The following is a 17,766-nucleotide window of genomic DNA, read 5'->3' on the forward strand; positions in this document are numbered from 1 at the left end:
CTGGCATATTTTATTTTATTTCTATCATTATTTTCAGCATTTAAAAAAATTCATTCTCTTCCTTTTGGTTTATTTTCTTGTTTTTCTACTATCTTGAGTACTTAGTTCACTTACTTTCAGTCTTTTTAATAATTTACTTTTTTTCTTTTTTTTTTTCAACGTTTATTTATTTTTGGGACAGACAGAGACAGAGCGTGAACGGGGCAGGGGCAGAGAGAGAGGGAGACACAGAATCGGAAACAGGCTCCAGGCTCTGAGCCATCAGCCCAGAGCCCGACGCGGGGCTCGAACTCCCGGACCGCGAGATCGTGACCTGGCTGAAGTCGGACGCTTAACCGACTGCGCCACCCAGGCGCCCCAGTCTTTTTTATTATAAATAATGCAAGTTATTAAATGCTTTCCCGCCAGCTCCCAGCTTAGCTATGTCACATAAGTCTATAAAGTGTCCTCTTTTGAAGGACTTTCTACGTCAGAGTTGTTCAATTGAACTTCCTACCAGAACGGAAATGTTCTGTACCTGCAACATCCAAGTTGGCAGTGGCCTGCCACACGTGGCTAGTAAGGGCAGGAGATGAGCCCAGTACCACCAAAAAGTAGAATTTTTAATTTTAAATTAACTCAACTTAGCCACATGTGTGTGCTAGTCACTACCATACTGGACAGCATGGTTCTACAGGATTTGTAACACCAATTTTAAATTTCAGAGGTTTTTTGTTTTTGTTTTTGTTTTTTTAATTTTTTTTTCAACATTTATTTATTTTTGGGACAGAGAGAGACAGAGCATGAACGGGGGAGGGGCAGAGAGAGAGAGGGAGACACAGAATCGGAAACAGGCTCCAGGCTCTGAGCCATCAGGCCAGAGGCTGACGCGGGGCTCAAACTCACGGACCGCGAGATCGTGACCTGGCTGAAGTCGGACGCTTAACCGACTGCGCCACCCAGGCGCCCCTGTTTTTGTTTTTTTTAAGGAAGAACTTTACATCTCCAAGTACCCATTTTTTGTTCAACATTTTGTTGATTTCCATTAGTATTTTAAATCACAATGAAATCTGTAAAATCTCTGAGCTTTTTAGTCACCCATAAGTTTTGTCTGTAACAAAAAAAGTTAAAAAACTTTAAATGTTTCATGAACATAAGGAAGATACCTTCTTGTGCTCCTTCTATAAAGCAGACCTTTTAAGGTGAAAAACAACAGTACTCACATCCAGATTCCGTAAATATAGCTCATTGCACAGCCAAAGTGCATTACCCACACACTCCCAAATAAAGTATTTCCAGGGTCTAGTTCAAATGGATTCTTTCATACACTTCATCAAACACTCCAACTCATGTGACATTCCATGTCACTCACATTTGTAATGTGACTTTTTTGCAGTTCTTCTGTTTTATCCTTCCGTTGGAGAAGATACACAGGCCTTCTGCCCCATGTCCCTAACATGTCTCAGTTTCATAATCATACTATGTCACACTATTTCTTGAAACCCATTTCAATTTTTTTAAGGCATAAGTCCAGGATCCCACCAACTTCCAGTTCTAACATGGATGAGATGCTTTCCCGAAATGCTCCTCAACTTTCCTCCTGTTAACACTGGAATCCCAGATTAGCTCCACCATTTCTCCCACTTCCCATCTTACATCTCACTCTGTTGGCTGCAACACATCTTCAAATATGTTCTCAAACTGGAATCCCAATGAATCCCAAAATCAAGCTTGTTGACTACATTATTCAAATTTTCTGTATTGTTATTTGTTTTTTGTCTTCTTGATATGTTAAATTCTGAAAGCGGTATTTTAAATTCTCACAAGGACTGTCTTCTAATTAAGTTGTATTTCTTGGAGCTTTTGTTCAATCTCTACAAATGCTCTATGGTTATGGTCCTTGCTGTGCTGTATAAAGGTTTGTGTTCTGCACAGCAAAAGAAATCATCGACAAAATGAAAATGCAACCTACTAAGTGGAAGAAAACACGTGCAAATCATGTATTTGATAAGCGGTTAATATCTAAAATATATAAAGAACTCCTACAACTCAATAGAAAAAATAACAATCTGATTAAAAAATGGACAGCCATTAAATAGAAGGAAATCGGGGCGCCTGGATGGCGCAGTTGGTTAAGCGTCCGACTTCAGCCAGGTCACGATCTCGCGGTCCGTGAGTTCGAGCCCCACATCAGGCTCTGGGCTGATGGCTCAGAGCCTGGAGCCTGTTTCCGATTCTGTGTCTCCCTCTCTCTCTGCTCCTCCCCCGTTCATGCTCTGTCTCTCTCTGTCCCAAAAATAAATAAACGTTGAAAAAAAAAAATAGAAGGAAATCTTGCCATCTGCAATAACATGGATGGACCTTGAGGGCATCATGTTAAGTGAACTAAGTCAGACAAAGACAAATACCAAAATACCATATGATCTCACATGTAGAACCTAAAAAAAAAAAAAAAAAAATCTCATAGAAACAGAGAACAGATTGGTAAGGCAAGAATAAAAATGGGGGTGGGCAAAATGGGTGAAAGTGGTCAAAAGGTAAAAACTGCCAGTTATAAAATAAGTCAGTCCTGGGGATGTAATGTACAGCATAGGGACTATAGTTAATATATAAATACTATATTTCATACTTGAAAGTTGCTAAGACAGTAGCTCTTAAACGTTCTCATCTCAAGAAAAACAAATTTATAACTATGTGGCAATAGATGTTAACTAAACTTCTCAAAGGGATCATTTCACAATATATACCAATATTGAAGCATTAGGTTATACATTTGAAATTAATAGGTTATATGTTAATTATACCTCAATTTAAAAAATGTTTGTAATTATTCTACATCTTCAAGAACTGCAACTTATAAATACACAGTATCTATGTAGTGCTTTTGATCCTGATTTTTTCTTTGTCTGGATGGGAATGTAAATTGGTGACACCTTTACAGACAACAGGCATAAAGGCCCTTCAAAAATTAAAAATGTAAATACCATATGACCTGGCAATTCCACTTCTGGCATTAATATTACCACTTTTGCTATATTTTATTTGCATTTTCCTAGTTTATCTCTGCCCAATCATTCATTTTCAACTTTTCTTTGCCATTTAATTAATACCCTCCTCACACCCACCACTGTGTAACTTTTTTAGGACATTTCAACTCATAATTAGTGATGACAGACATACATTTCATGTCATTCCTTCCATCTTATTTTCTTTCTACTATTTCATGGGTTCTCTTCTTCTTCTTCTTTGCTTTCTTATTATTACTGGCTTGGTTGATTTCTCCACATTTTTTTCTCCATTATTGGAAGCTTTCTGTTGTACTCTTCAATTCACTTCCCATTCTCATCGTTATGATTAATTGGTATTTCTCTGATACTGTATCAATAACTAAGCAATCCCATCAAGATAAGTTAACCTTCACGTCTCCCATATCACCCCCTTTAGAACATTTTTACTTTTGACAGATTTTATAAATTTCAAGACTTCTACCTTGAGATCTTTTTCCTCATTTATTTTTCTCACAGAGGGTTCAGGGAGAATATAATTCTGAATTCTACATACACAAAGTGTATGGCAGTGACAAACAAATGACACACTTCGCAAAAGACATTTGGCTGTCCTCTAGCTTCCTGTGCCACCGATGAGAAGTCCGACACTAATCCACCTTTCTCACGTGCAGAACAACACAGTGATTAAGAGCATGCAGTCTGCAACCAGACTACCTGGATTTGAATTCCAACTTCACCACCTACCAGATGCGTGATCCTGGGCAGATTACTAAAGCACTGATGCCCTCTTTTTCTCTTCTGTAAAATGGATTCTGTTGTATGGATTAAGAGTACCACATGTGTTAGCACTTAGAACAAGGCCCAGCACACGGTAAATACTCAATAAACGTTCGCTGCTGTAATATTATCATTATTTATGTAACCAGTTCTTTTAAAGTGGAAGTATGTTAAGATTTTCTCTTTACATTTGAAACTCAAGTATTTCACTGGTACATACAACAGATTCCTATCTTCTTTATTTCTTCCTAGGAATCACTGAGCCATTTTAATCTGAAACTTCAAACTCCCCCAGGGGCTCCTAGGTGGCTCAGTGGGTTAAGCGTCAGACTGTTGATTTTGGTTCAGGTCAAGATCCAAGGTCATGGGATCTATGCGTGGAACATGCTTAAGATTCTCTCTCTCAGGGCACCTGGGTGGCTCGGTTAAGTGTCCAACTCTTGATTTCGGCTCAGGTCATGATCTCCAGATTCAAGTCCCATATGGGGCTCTGTACTGACAACGCAGAGCCCGCTTGGGATTCTGTCTCCTGTCTCCTTCTCTCTCTGCCCTTCCCCCACTAGCGCTCACTCATGCGTGCTCTATCTCTCAAAATAAAAATAATGACTCTATCTCCTCTGTCCCTCTCCCCAGCTCACCCTCTCTTTCTAAAAAGAAAAAAAAAAGCAGGGGGCGGGGGGGAAGAAACTTCAAACTCCTCCAGACACACAAAACTCATAATAATGGTTGACTACAGTAAGGTTCCAGCTGAAGTCAAGGGCACATTAGATTTATTGAAGTGTTCTAATTTTATAAAAGACAATGTATTCTATTACTTTTTAAATGATAGTTAATTATGATCACAATGGAAGAGTGACATTTTAAAATTCCAACTATCATAAAAACCATTTGAACCAAAGAGGTTGTCCTACTAAGAATCAATCAAATGAGGTAACTCAGACTGAATATACCACAATCTACTCGACCTGACATTTTGGCTATATCTGAGTAATTGACATGGTCATTAGCCAAAGGATAAACCTTTATATACATAAAAAAATATGCCAAGAACTGTCAATCTTGTCACTTGAATACAGACCACCAAAATATTAAATTGCCATGGTGAAGGCAAAATCCAATGGCAGTGGCTTCTAACAATATCTAAGTAAAAGCCAAAGTCACATTGAGTAGATGCTAAATGACAAGTACAGATACAAAAAAAGACAAGGTGTTTTAGTCCCTATTCATCAAATGTATGATGAACCACATATTCATGAAATTTTCAAGTTGAAGCTAATACCCTCATTTAACAAGGAAGGGGGACAAAAAAAGTTTAAAATGGAACTTGAATAACCTACAGCCACCTATCACAAGTTGCATACGTTATCTGGACTGAGTGACTCTATGGAGAAAAAAATGCATGCTTATCATATGGCTAGTACAACAATAGAGATTTATACTAAAAATAGGAAGATCAGATTGTTGGTCTAGGAGATAATGGTAGCCACTTGAGTCTGCATCCCTACACACATCCTTACCACCAAAAAGTAAATAAATAAATTCAACAAGCAGCACAAATAAAACCCAGGCTTTCATCATTACTAGAAGACAGAATATAAAAACTTTAAATCACCTGTTAAAAATGGGCAAAGATACACCAGGCAAATGGAAACAAAGTAGGGAGTTGAAATCCTGAGATCAAAGTAGATTTCAGGCCAAAAAATAATAAATGAGACAAAGAAGGAACTTTATAAAGTGATCATTCACAGTAAAATATAATAATAACCAATATCTATGTACCAGATAAGACCAATCTCCTAAGTAAAGCAGAAATTACAGAAGACAGAAGACAGAAACATACTATCGATAGTAGACTAACACATCACTCTAGGTACACCACAAACCAAATGAACAAAAATGAAGAAATGTATACAGAAGATCTAAAGAACATAATGAGGCAAATCTTAAATATGGAACACTGTATCCTTATATATACACAGAATATATATACCTTCTTTTAAGAGCACGTGAGATAGTCACAAAAAATGATCACATATTAGATCAAAAGGAAATGTCAGAAGTTCCATAAAAGAGAAATACTAACCAACAAAACTGTTTAACCACCATGTAATAAAACTAGAAACTAAAAATAAAATTAACACTTGGGGCACCTGGATGGCTCAGTCAGTTAAGCATCTGATTTTTTTTTTTTTTTTATAAAATTTTTTTTTTTCAACGTTTATTTATTTTTGGGACAGAGAGAGACAGAGCATGAACGGGGGAGGGGCAGAGAGAGAGGGAGACACAGAATCGGAAACAGGCTCCAGGCTCTGAGCCATCAGCCCAGAGCCTGACGCGGGGCTCGAACTCCCGGACCGCGAGATCGTGACCTGGCTGAAGTCGGACGCTTAACCGACTGCGCCACCCAGGCGCCCCTCATCTGATTTTTGATACAGGCTCAAGTCATGGTCTCACTGTTGTGAAATCAAGACCCGAGTCGGGCTCCACACTCGAGCCTGCTGGGGATTCTTTGTCCCTCTCACTCTGTCCCTCCCCCTTTCACATGTGGGCTCTCTCTCTCTCTCTCTCAAAATAAATGAATAAACATTAAAAAATAATACTAATAAAACAAAATGAACACAAACAGGAAGGACACACATGCAGGGGGGGTAGGAAGAAAGGCTGAATGAAGTGAGGAGGACATGTGCTCAAAAAGGCAGCAGAAAGATTGTAACATACACTGGAACTGATCAGGATTAAATATATTAAGGATAAGGGAAGTTCACATTCTCCACGTTGAAGGACGTTGTAAATATAGGTTAAAAAAAAAAAAACACAGAATAAAGCCTGTGGAATTGAAGGTATCAGTGTGACCTCATAGAGACTGTGTGGGGGTGTATACACATAACACATACACACAAACATAAACATATATATACATATAGAGAAACCACTACAAACGAAAATTTCTATATAAGTACTTATACACACATACAGTCCTCAGCTCTGTCTACTAAGAGGTCCAATAACAGTGTACACACTATGCACACAGACCTTGGTTTTTAAGTACCATTCACCACTAAAACAAGCCGGGGCTCTTCCAAGAAATGATTGATACCAGGCTGGGGCAGGAAAAGGCAAGATGCGCCTTGGATATGTATGCCGAAAAAGCAAGGATGCCCATACAGAATGATAGGGATGTGTCAAAAGGACACCGAAGCCAGTATGAAAAGGATCCCACTGGCCAAATATTGGGCAATTTGAGCATAAAAATAAATAATGAGAGAAACAAATTACAACCTACTAAGTAAAACAGGAACCCAATCTGGGTTTATATTAACATAGTAAAATCTGATGAGGAAAAGATATTTACATAGTTTCAAAGTACTTCCACCTAAAATACTTTATTAATTATAAAGAGAAAAAGGGTAACTTTATAGTGGAAAGGCTAGCAGACTCCAACTTAATCAAGTGATAAAATTATTATTATCAGTAATGGGACAAACAAAATCTGGGATGTCACCAGAGTACAACATCACTTCTATAATATTCCTGCCAAAGATACCTAACTTGAATGGAGTCACGAGGAACAAGAGACAACTCCAAGTCGAGAACTACTCTACAGAATAGGAGTTCTGTAATTTTCAAAAGTGTCAGGTCATATATGTTAAGGCCTATAAAACTGTTCCTGACTTAAAGAGTGTAGAACTTGACAACTAAATACACATGGTTTGAGCAGAATTCTCTTGCTATTATAAGGATATTATTGAGAAAATGGGTGAAACTCAAATGAAGAGTCTATGGATTAGACAGGATTCACAAATCAATTATTTCCTGACGTTGGTGGTTATATATATATATATTTAAAAAATGCCACTGTTTATAGAAAATATACTAAAAGTATTCTAGGGTGATGAGGTATGATTTCAGATCCTCAACATCTGGAGTCAGGGTGTAACTTTTCCGTGAATTTGAAATTATTTCAAAATAAAATATTTAGAAATAGTTGATCTTATATTAAACTAGAATCTTCTTGACATATATTTTGTGCATGTTCATTTTATGTTCCTAATGGGATCTTCATAGTTCATCCATCCATTGCCTCATTAATTTAACAAATGTTTACTAAACATCTGTTAAACGCCATAGTGTAAACATGGCAGTCAGCAACAGTGACACTGTCCCTGATCAGATGGAAATGTATAAACAAGGGGGAGGGGGCAGGAAAGAGATTAATAAGCTACACTTATAAACAACATAAAACTGTTATGAGCACTCCAAAGGGAAAAATTACAAGGAACATTTATCCAGGAGATTCATCCAGCCTGAGGAGTCAGGGAATACTTCCTTAGTCAAGAGATAGCTCAGCTCAACTTCCAAGTATGGAATTAACTAACGAGGGCAAGGTGGGAATGCTACAGACTAGACTCTAAAATTCTATTCTGCTGATTCCACACATGTTCAATTTACGTAAGGAGATGGTTAAAAATCTTCATGTATCTGGGAGACATGGCTAAGGGGAGGAGCAGGGAGAAGGAAGGGTTAGGGGGTAGGATGAGAAAAAGAGTGCAGAAGTGCCAGGGAGGGAGCTTGCCAAGGAAAGTTCCAAGTTACTAAAATGCAAGACTGCCATCTAGTGGTAATTTGAGCAAACCCCTTTCAAGTAATGGGGGGTGTGTGGAGAGAGAAATGGATTACAACAGATGTGACATTATTATACAGTGATATAAATTCTCAAATAAAATTCACAAATAAGATCATTCACTTGTGAGAAAACTAACAGAATCACCTAAAATATCCCCAGGAAAAGGGCAATTTAAGAAACAAAAACAATAGTAATTCTGCCCCTTTTGGGGGCACTGTCAAAGAATAAGCCATCTTTGGACATATTTGCTTAGAACCCAACACTAAAACCCCAAACCAATAAAAAAAAAAAGATGTCCCAATCAAAAAAAAGAAAAGAAATAAAATTAATTAAAACTAATATTACTTCTGAATTTCAGTCATGGATGGCAATTAAACAAATCCTTTCAGCTGAACAAGTCTACTGCAAATATTTTGTCATCAGTACCATCCCTGGAGTGAATTCAAAATTCAACCCGATGACAACATCAACTACATAGCTAGTTGCAATTTCTTAAACTGCTGAATTCCAGCTTACTAAAATATTAGTCCCTTCTTTCTACTGATGTTAAGACAAACCAAGATTTCCTTTATGTTGTACTAAACAAACCTAACAGAGTTTCACTTAAAAAAATTATATCTGCCTAAGAGCTCATTTCACAGCTATAACCAACTTCCTAGTTAAATACTTACAAGTATATGGCAATAAAAAGAAATCACAAGAGACCACTTCTTGTCAGAATTTGGGAGAAATCTCTACTAAACTTAAGGCAGATGGAACAGGACTGAGAAAATCCAATGCAGAATATGCCTCATGCTCTATTTTTTTATATACATATTTTGGATTTCCACAATGAAACAAGTGTTGCACTACACCTTAAAGAGAGAACAATCAAGAAGCACAAAAATAGCGTAAAAATCTAAATGTATCAATTACAAAAAGAATTTTAAGTTAAAAGCATGTTAAAGACAAGGGTCAAACAATAAAATGCAACCTCTATTTATAAGAAACAAAGATGTATCAAGCAAAGTTAAACCAAAACATTGTAAAAATAGAATTCAAGGTTAAATATACTTAAGTATGACTATTTTATACTGTTCAATGGTATATACAAAATAAATATGGAAAAGTTATAAACTATGTGCCAAATAATGCTGCTTAAACAGAAAAAAATATATATGTTTTCGTAAATGAGGACTGGACAGAAGCACAACAGAACTGAAAGAAAATTTTTTTAAGTCTTAGGCAGATAGGGTAAAAAATAAATAAGGACACCAAAAGCTGAATAAATGGATTTATAACACTAAACTAACAATGTATATGAAATTATGCTTCCAGCAGAGAATATATATTATTTTCCAAGCACCCATGAAAACAAAAACTGACCAGATAGGAAGCTTAAAAAACTGTTCCAAATCATAAATTTTATATTTATGTGAACAAGATTCATTAAAATTTGAAAGTAATGAAAAAAATTTTAATCAAAATAATCTAACCAACCACGAATATAACAAATGTCTTCCGAAATAATTCTTGCATCAAAAAGGATACCAACACTACATACAATTAGAGGCAACCTACAAAATAACAAGGAGTCTTAATATTAAAATCCAGAGGGGAAGGGGATACAAAATAAGTTATAATTAAGAGCAAATTCAAGCCCTAAATGCTTGATCATCAAACAAAAATAAATTTAGGTAAACAAATTAGAAGCTAAAAAGAAGAAAAAAATCAAACTGCAGAGAGGAAAAGAGAAAAGTTAATTTTAAAACTTTTAAAGGAAATAAGGAATAAAACCAAGAGCTAGGTTTTTAAAACACTAAATTATGTTTTAAGCACACACGCAAGGGAACGAAGCAAGAGAACAGGCAGCACGCACAGTGCAGACATCATACAGAAATCCCTGCTAGTGAATTCTGAAAATCTAAATGTCATTTATATAATAAAATGTAAATCATCACGATTGCCACAATAAGAAATAGAAAACTAGACTACACCAAGTCACGGAAATCTGAAGAAGTTATCCAGACTCTCCTCCCACCCAAAAAGGAATACGCAGACAGTTCTAGAGGTGCGTTCTTTCCGAATTTCATGAAGACATGTATATGCTATTTAAGCTGTTCCAGAACACAGGGTGGGGAAATAAAAGCTTTTTTATTTAAGTGTTCAAAGTTAGCATCAGCTTGTTTGCAAAACTGGCCAAAAACAACCCTCCAAAAAAGAAACGGACTTGTCTAACTTACAACCAATGATGTAAAGCCTTTAAACAAAATACTAACAAATCAAAAATAGTTGTATATTAAAAGATTGACTCCCATGGCAAAGTGGATTTATTTCTGAAACCCAAGGATGATTTGATATTAGAAATATTATTAATACAATACAGCACATTAATAGCTCATATTATATGGTCACATCACATTAATAAACGCAAAAATAAAATACTTTCAGTTTTTAAATCTTAGTAAAAGTAGAAATTTTTTTTTAAAAATTTGTTTTTATTTTTGAGCGACAGAGAGCATGAGCAGGGGAGGGGCAGAGAGAGAGGGAGACACAGAATCTGAAGGAAGCTCTAGGCTCTGAGCTGTCAGCACAGAGCTGGACATGGGGCTTGAACCCACAAACCGCGAGATTATGACCTGAACCGAAGTCGGACACTTAACCAACTGAGCCATCCAGGCGCCCCAAACTAGAAATTCTTTACTATGAGAAAGAATCTGTACCTCAAAAAAAGAGCTAGGGTATTTAATGTAAATACTAGCAGCATTCACATTAGAGTCAAAACAAGGATGCCCAATGTCTCCTTTTTATTGTAAACATTCTCAAAATTATATCCAACAGCTACAAAACAATGAAAGATACACAATATAACTACAGATAAGGAAAAATTCTAAGGACATAGCAAGAAAATCCGCAGTATCAATTCACAAACTATGAAAACTAGTAAGAACATTCAGTAAAGAGGTCAATTTTCAAGTGAACATATAAAACTTGACAGCTTTCTTAATTATAAATAACAAACCTGAAAATGTTTGAAAGTACTCTTTCAAAATAGACACCAAAAGAAAATACATAAAATACTTAAGAATGGAAGTAAATAAAAATGAACAAAACTAACAAAAAGAAAACTAAATAGCGGCACCTAGGTGGCTCAGTCAGTTAAGCATCCACCTCTTGATTTCAGCTCAAGTCATGATATCACAGTTCATGTTTTTGAACCCTACCTCTGCTATCAGCGCAGAGCCTGCTTGGGATTCTCTCTCTCTCTCTCTCTCTCTCTCTCAAGAAATAAAAATAAACTTAAAAAATTATTTAAAAAAAACTAAACTTAAGTGAGGGCAGAAGAAAATGAATAAACAAAACTATACACCATGTTCCTAAGCAGTGAGACTTAATATAAAAAATTCAATTTCTCTCAGATTATTCTATGAGTTTAATGTAATTGAAATCTTCTGGCACTTAATAAAACTATTCTGAATAATATTTAGAATAAACAATTCTGGAAAAATAGGTAGAAAAATTCAATTGTTTTTGAAAAAGACTACAGGATGTTAAGCTGTATTATAAAGTCAGTTACACAGCAAAGGATGTTACACTAGACAGAAAGGTCAGGATCATTAAAATCAAGTGGTACCAGAGCAACAAACAGCTTCCCCCCAAAATGCTAGTCCATAGCTTCTGAGAACTGTATTGTTTCAAACCAGAGGGGACAAATAATATGACTAGGAGGTCAGAGTAATTCAACCCAGATTCAAAAAGTTAGGAACTAGGAGCAAGTCAGAGTGATATCTTACCAACCAGCTTCCAATCTGTGTTTGCTAACCAGAGCATTTTCTTTTCTTTTTTAATATTTATTTTTGAGGGGCGCCTGGGTGGCTCAGTCGGTTAAGCATCCGACTTCGGCTCAGGTCACGATCTCACGGTCCATGAGTTCGAGCCCTGCGTCGGGCTCTGTGCTGACAGCTCAGAGCCTGGAGCCTGTTTCAGATTCTGTGTCTCCCTCTCTCTCTGCCCCTCTCCTGTTCATGCTCTGTCTCTCTCTGTCTCAAAAATAAATAATAAAAAAAAAAATGTTAAAAAATTAAAAATTAAAAAAAATATATTTATTTTTGAGAGAGAGAGAGAATGCAAGCAAGGGAGGGGCAGAGAGAAGGAGACACAGAATCCAAAGCAGGCTCAAGGCTCTGAGCAGTCAGCACAAAGCCTGACACAGGGCTTGAACTCATGAACCACGAGATCATAACCTGAGCCGAAGTCGGATGCTTAACCAACTGAGCCACCCAGGCGCCCCATTAACCAGAGCATTTTCTATACGAGCTACCACAGAGCAGCCATTCACAATGTCTTCTAAGTGATGTTTCCTCTCCATTTTTTACTAGTGGGTCAGGAACAGAGTTGCAAATGAGGCATAAATGTAAACATTTAACAAATAACTCAATTTATCAACACCATTTTAAATCTCTTTGGAGAAAGAATGGGTTCAGTTGTAGCTGCTTAACTACTAACAATAGGATTAAGTTAGACCCCAAATTCACAGAATTTACCAAAATACATCCTGGATGAAGTTAAATATAAACACCGAAAGCATATTATCAAATGCACTTCAAAAAGGTTGACCTAATTTAACACTCCTACCAGCACAATAAGTATCCTTTTCCCTAGTTTTCAGCAACATCTGTTCATTTGCTTTGAGAAATTCTACTTAGAGAAATTTATGGCAAAGCAATAATCGTAAACATACACAAAAGCAAATAAGTAAGGGTGTCAACAGCACAGCTTATAATTTTGAAATGTTGAAAAAGACTTAATAAAATCCCGAACTGTACATTACTCAATAGAATATTATATAAACATTAGTAATGATGTCACTGAAAATACTGAATGGCATGAGAATAGTTTCGGGTGAGTTTCATACTCTAACCCCAATCTATGAAAGGATAAAATTTCATTTTAAAATTATGTGAATGTAAGTCTGAGGATTACAAAATGCTAATTAGTGGATTTTCTCCCCTTCTTACATTCTTCTCTAAACAATTTTTAATTTACCAAATCCCCACATTAAAGATCCACTGCTTGATTATCAGAAAAATAAACATATTTACAGCTGGCAGACAGAGGAATTCCACTTTTGTAGATTTGTAACTAAATAATTATACACACAAATATTTTGTACAATAATGTTGATCTCAGCATTATTTAAAATAGAAAATAATTAGAAGCAGCTTAAATGTACAACAGAAAAAGGTTTGGATAAATAAGTTATAGTACCTCTTGTAGGATGTCCATTATACTCTGTTTTGGAGAAATATTTCATGACCAGAAAAAAATGTTAACAATATAATGTTTGGTTAACATACAGACTATGAAACTGCATGGGATACAGGCTTATTTTTTAAAATAAATACAGAATTATGTAGGTGTGGAAATCATATATTGCCATATAAAAAAGGCTGGAAGGACACAACAATATTAAAGTGGCTATCTCTGGATGATGCACTGTGGATGGTTTTAATTTTCTTAACACCATTCTGTTACCCAAATTCTCTATAAAGTGAGTTTGGAAAGTGTGATAGACATACAAAAATACCCAAAGGGCAAGGGCTAAGAAGCAGGGGAAATTTTAAAGTAAAGCAGCCATCTGTCCCATTGTTTTGATTTGGTTTCAGTTTGCAAGTTTCAGTTTATTTATTTTAAACTTAAAATGATACTAAAGGAAGACATTATTTTATCACATGGAAGTACTGATTTAAAAATAAAAATAGGGGCCCCTGGGTGGCTCAGTCGGTTAAACAGCCGACTTCGGTTCAGGTCATGATCTCACGGTTCGTGGGTTTGAGCCCCATGTCGGACTCCGTGCGTCATGACAGCTCAGAGCCTGGAGCCTACTTCAGATTCTGTCTCCCTCTCTACCCCTCCCCGGCTCGCAGTCTGTCTGTCTCTCTCTCTCTCTCAAAAATAAAAATTAACATTAAAAACATTTTGTAATTAAAAAAAATAGAGAAGCACTGCTCTACAATGTAAGTTTTTAATTTTTAAAATTAAAATTATAATAAAGTTTAAAGTAGTAAGAGTACTATTTTATAAAAGTGAATAAATGAATGTAGTTGTAAAGATGTCATCCACCTGCAGGCACTACAATTTGAAAATTATACTGGCTATCATTTTAGGAATAAATAGGCTTTTATATTTATATACTCTTAAGGAGCACCCAAAATACAAACATACTTCCACTTAAGTAACTGTCCTTTCCTCCTCTAAAATATTATGTCAGCACTATACTTACAAGTTAAATAAGGAAAACATGAAATTCTTTCATTTTTTACTATTATTCTGAATGAGTTTCAAATAAGGTAATTTTTTTAATTATATGAAGGTTTTAAGATCAAAAATAGGTCAAAATTATTTTCTAAGAAATACAACATTCAATGATTACTAGTTAGGCCCCAAAATCACAAAAATAAAGAATGTGAAATAGATTTTATCAAGAATATTCACATCACTATTCATGCAAAATATAAGCACTGACTCCTTGGTCAAAATATATTTAAAATGCACTATTTAAAATTAGATTACTTAAAACGTTTAAAAACTTTAAATAATTTTATAACTAGCCTAGATATTATGCTACATAATCTTCCTTTCATTATTGCATTAAATTAGTGAATCTGATTAAAGCTTTTATCCCAAACATGTAATCATCTAGAGTGTAAAATTTCCTATTTCCCACATAAATAATGACAAATGAGAACAGCCTCTTCAACTCTTGAAAACTCTAATTCTTAGAAACGCCCCTTAAAAAGCACCATCATATTCATGCCTTTAACAACTTTAATACTTTTGCTAGTGTGCTCTACACACACTAGAGTTTTTAAAAAATTGTTTCATGAGAAAAACAGTAGAGAAAACCAATGAAACAAAAAGCTGGTTCTTTGAAAAGGTCAGTAAAATTGACAAAGGTCAATAGAGCTGACAATTCTAGCAGGATTGACAAAGGAAAACAAAGAGAAAACACAAATTACTAGTACCAGAAATGAAGCAGGGGTGTCACAACGGACCCTGCAGACCTCAAGAGGACAGAAAGGGAATACTGTGACCAACTCTACACAGACATTTGACAATTCAGAAGAAATGGATCAATTCCTAAAAGGCACAAACTACCACATACCACAACTCACTCAGTAGAAAATAATCTGAATAGCCCTACAACTATTAAATTTAATTTGTAACTTAAAGACTATCAAAAGGGGCATCCAGGTGGCTCGGTCGGTTGAGTGTCAGACTTCAGCTCAGGTCATGATCTCACAGTTTGTGGGTTGGAGCCCCACATCAGGCTCACTGCTGTCAGTACAGAGCCTGCTTGGGATTCTCTGTCCCCTCCTCCCCCCACCGCCCTTCCCCTGCTGGCACATAATCTCTCTCTGTCAAAAATAAACAGTTAAAAAAAGTAAAACTAAAGACTCTCAAAAAAGAAATCCTTCCAGACCCAGATGGTTTCATTGGAGAATTCTACCAAATGTTTAAGAAGTAATACCAAATTTGGGGTGCCTGAGTGGCTCAGTTGGTTAAGCATCCAACTTTCAATTTCGGCTCAGGTCATGATCTCCCAGTTTGCAAGACGGAGCCCCACATCAGGCTCCGCACCAAGCACAGAGTCTGCTTGGGATTCTCCCTCTCTCTCTCTGCTCTTCCCTCCATTCCCCGCCCCCAAATAAATAAATTTTTAAAAAAAGTAACATGAAATCTACACAGGCTCTTCCAGAAAATAAGATAATAATTTCCCAGCCCATTTTATGAGGTCAGTGTTACCATGATACCAAAACCAGATACGGTGCCAAAAATAAAACAAACCAAAAAAGCAACTATAGCTTGATATCCCTCCTGAACATATAAATACAAATTTCTTAACAAAATGTTAGCAATTATCCACAATGACCAAGTGGGGTTTATTCCACAGATTAAAAAATGCTGATTCAATATTCAAAACTCAATGAAATAACACCATATTAACAATTTACAGACAGAAGATCACATGATCAAATCAATTGATGGAGATGAAACATATGACAAGGTTCAATGCCCACTCATGACAAAAAAAAAAAAAAAAAAACCTCAGCAAAGTAGTAGGAGGAAACCTCCTCAACTATATTTTAAAATTTATAGAAAATGACTGCTAACATCGTACTGAAAAGTGACTAATAAAGGAGAAGCACAAGGCTTTGTGGTGGTGGGAGCAATCTGTACCTTGACTGTGGTGACAACTTCAAGAATCTACAAATGTAATAGAATGGCATGAAACTGCACCCACACTGTACCAACATCAAATCCTGACTCTGGGATGGTTAGTTACTACTGAAGATGTAGCCACTGGAGAAAACTCAGTGAAGAGAACGTGAAACCTTTCTGGAACTTCCATTATATATATTCACTTTCTATGAGACTATTCAAAATTAAACATTTTTAAAGACTGCTTTATGTAATTCTCTTCTAGATGAGCTGAGACTGAAAACTTGATTTTAAGCAGGATAAGTAATAAATCTTTAGCTGTATTTAATTTGGATGAAAGCAAAGATGCTCTTTACATTTTAAAGAGCTTTTCACCAACAAAGCAATGCACAGGTTTATTCCAAATTTTGCATTAATAAGTATCCGAATTTTGAGAACTAGAGAAAACAAAAGAACAATGAACCTTTTTTAAACATGTTAATAATTAGAAGAAAAAAAAAAGCCTTATGTACTATAGTTACAATGCCTGCCTGCATATCATCTACACTGGGGGAAAAACATGTCTTACCATAATTAAATTGACTGTTGGACTTTTCACAGTTAATGATGTTAAACCTGTAAGCAACACCTGGTCGCATTCCACTGACTTCAAAGTAAAACCACTGATGATAATGATTGCTATTTATATCTGAGTTCAGAATAAGATCATATTCATTTCTGAAAATAGAAAATAAAGAAATCTGATGAAAATTAGGGAAATATCTGTGTACAGACAAAGTGAGAACATTTTAAATGACTTACTTTCTAATTTGAATTACTTTGCGCAGATTCCCAGATTCAAATTTGGAGTTAAACTTCAAAATATCTCCTTCTTCTGGAATAGTGTAACTAAATAAAAGTATTCAAGTAAGTATTATAAAATACACTGCAATTAAATAGGTAAACAAAAAATTTAAAATAAAACTACACTACAAATTAAAAATATACCACTATTGCCACGTCCCCCCTTCTTTATTTTTAAACCAAAGAATGTAACGAACACAAGCAAAACACAAACTCTGGTTAACATTTATAGACTTAAAAATTACAATTACAAGTAGAGACTGAATATTAATCACAAATAAGAAATTCTGCCCCACTAAATAAACGTCATTCCTAAATACCAATAATCAAATA

At 35.6% G+C, this 17,766-nt stretch overlaps 1 protein-coding gene across 5 annotated transcripts in view; it reads right to left on the reverse strand.

Moving 5' to 3' along the window:
• The window catches only part of AGTPBP1 (ATP/GTP binding carboxypeptidase 1), a 167,144-nt gene that overhangs the window by 36,690 nt on the left and 112,688 nt on the right, over window positions 1–17,766 (reverse strand). For all 5 annotated transcript variants that reach the window (XM_025931681.2, XM_086685114.1, XM_086685115.1 and 2 more), the window contains exons 16-17: window positions 17,392–17,478; window positions 17,159–17,307 (exon numbers count right to left, since the gene is read on the reverse strand). In XM_025931681.2, coding sequence (XP_025787466.1) covers window positions 17,159–17,307; window positions 17,392–17,478 — 236 coding nt within the window. The remainder of the gene's footprint in view (window positions 1–17,158; window positions 17,308–17,391; window positions 17,479–17,766) is intronic.

The sequence above is a fragment of the Puma concolor genome, chromosome D4 (assembly GCF_028749965.1).
Source record: "Puma concolor isolate L17-30 chromosome D4, mPumCon1.1.hap2, whole genome shotgun sequence".
NCBI classification, from domain to species: Eukaryota; Metazoa; Chordata; class Mammalia; order Carnivora; family Felidae; genus Puma; species Puma concolor.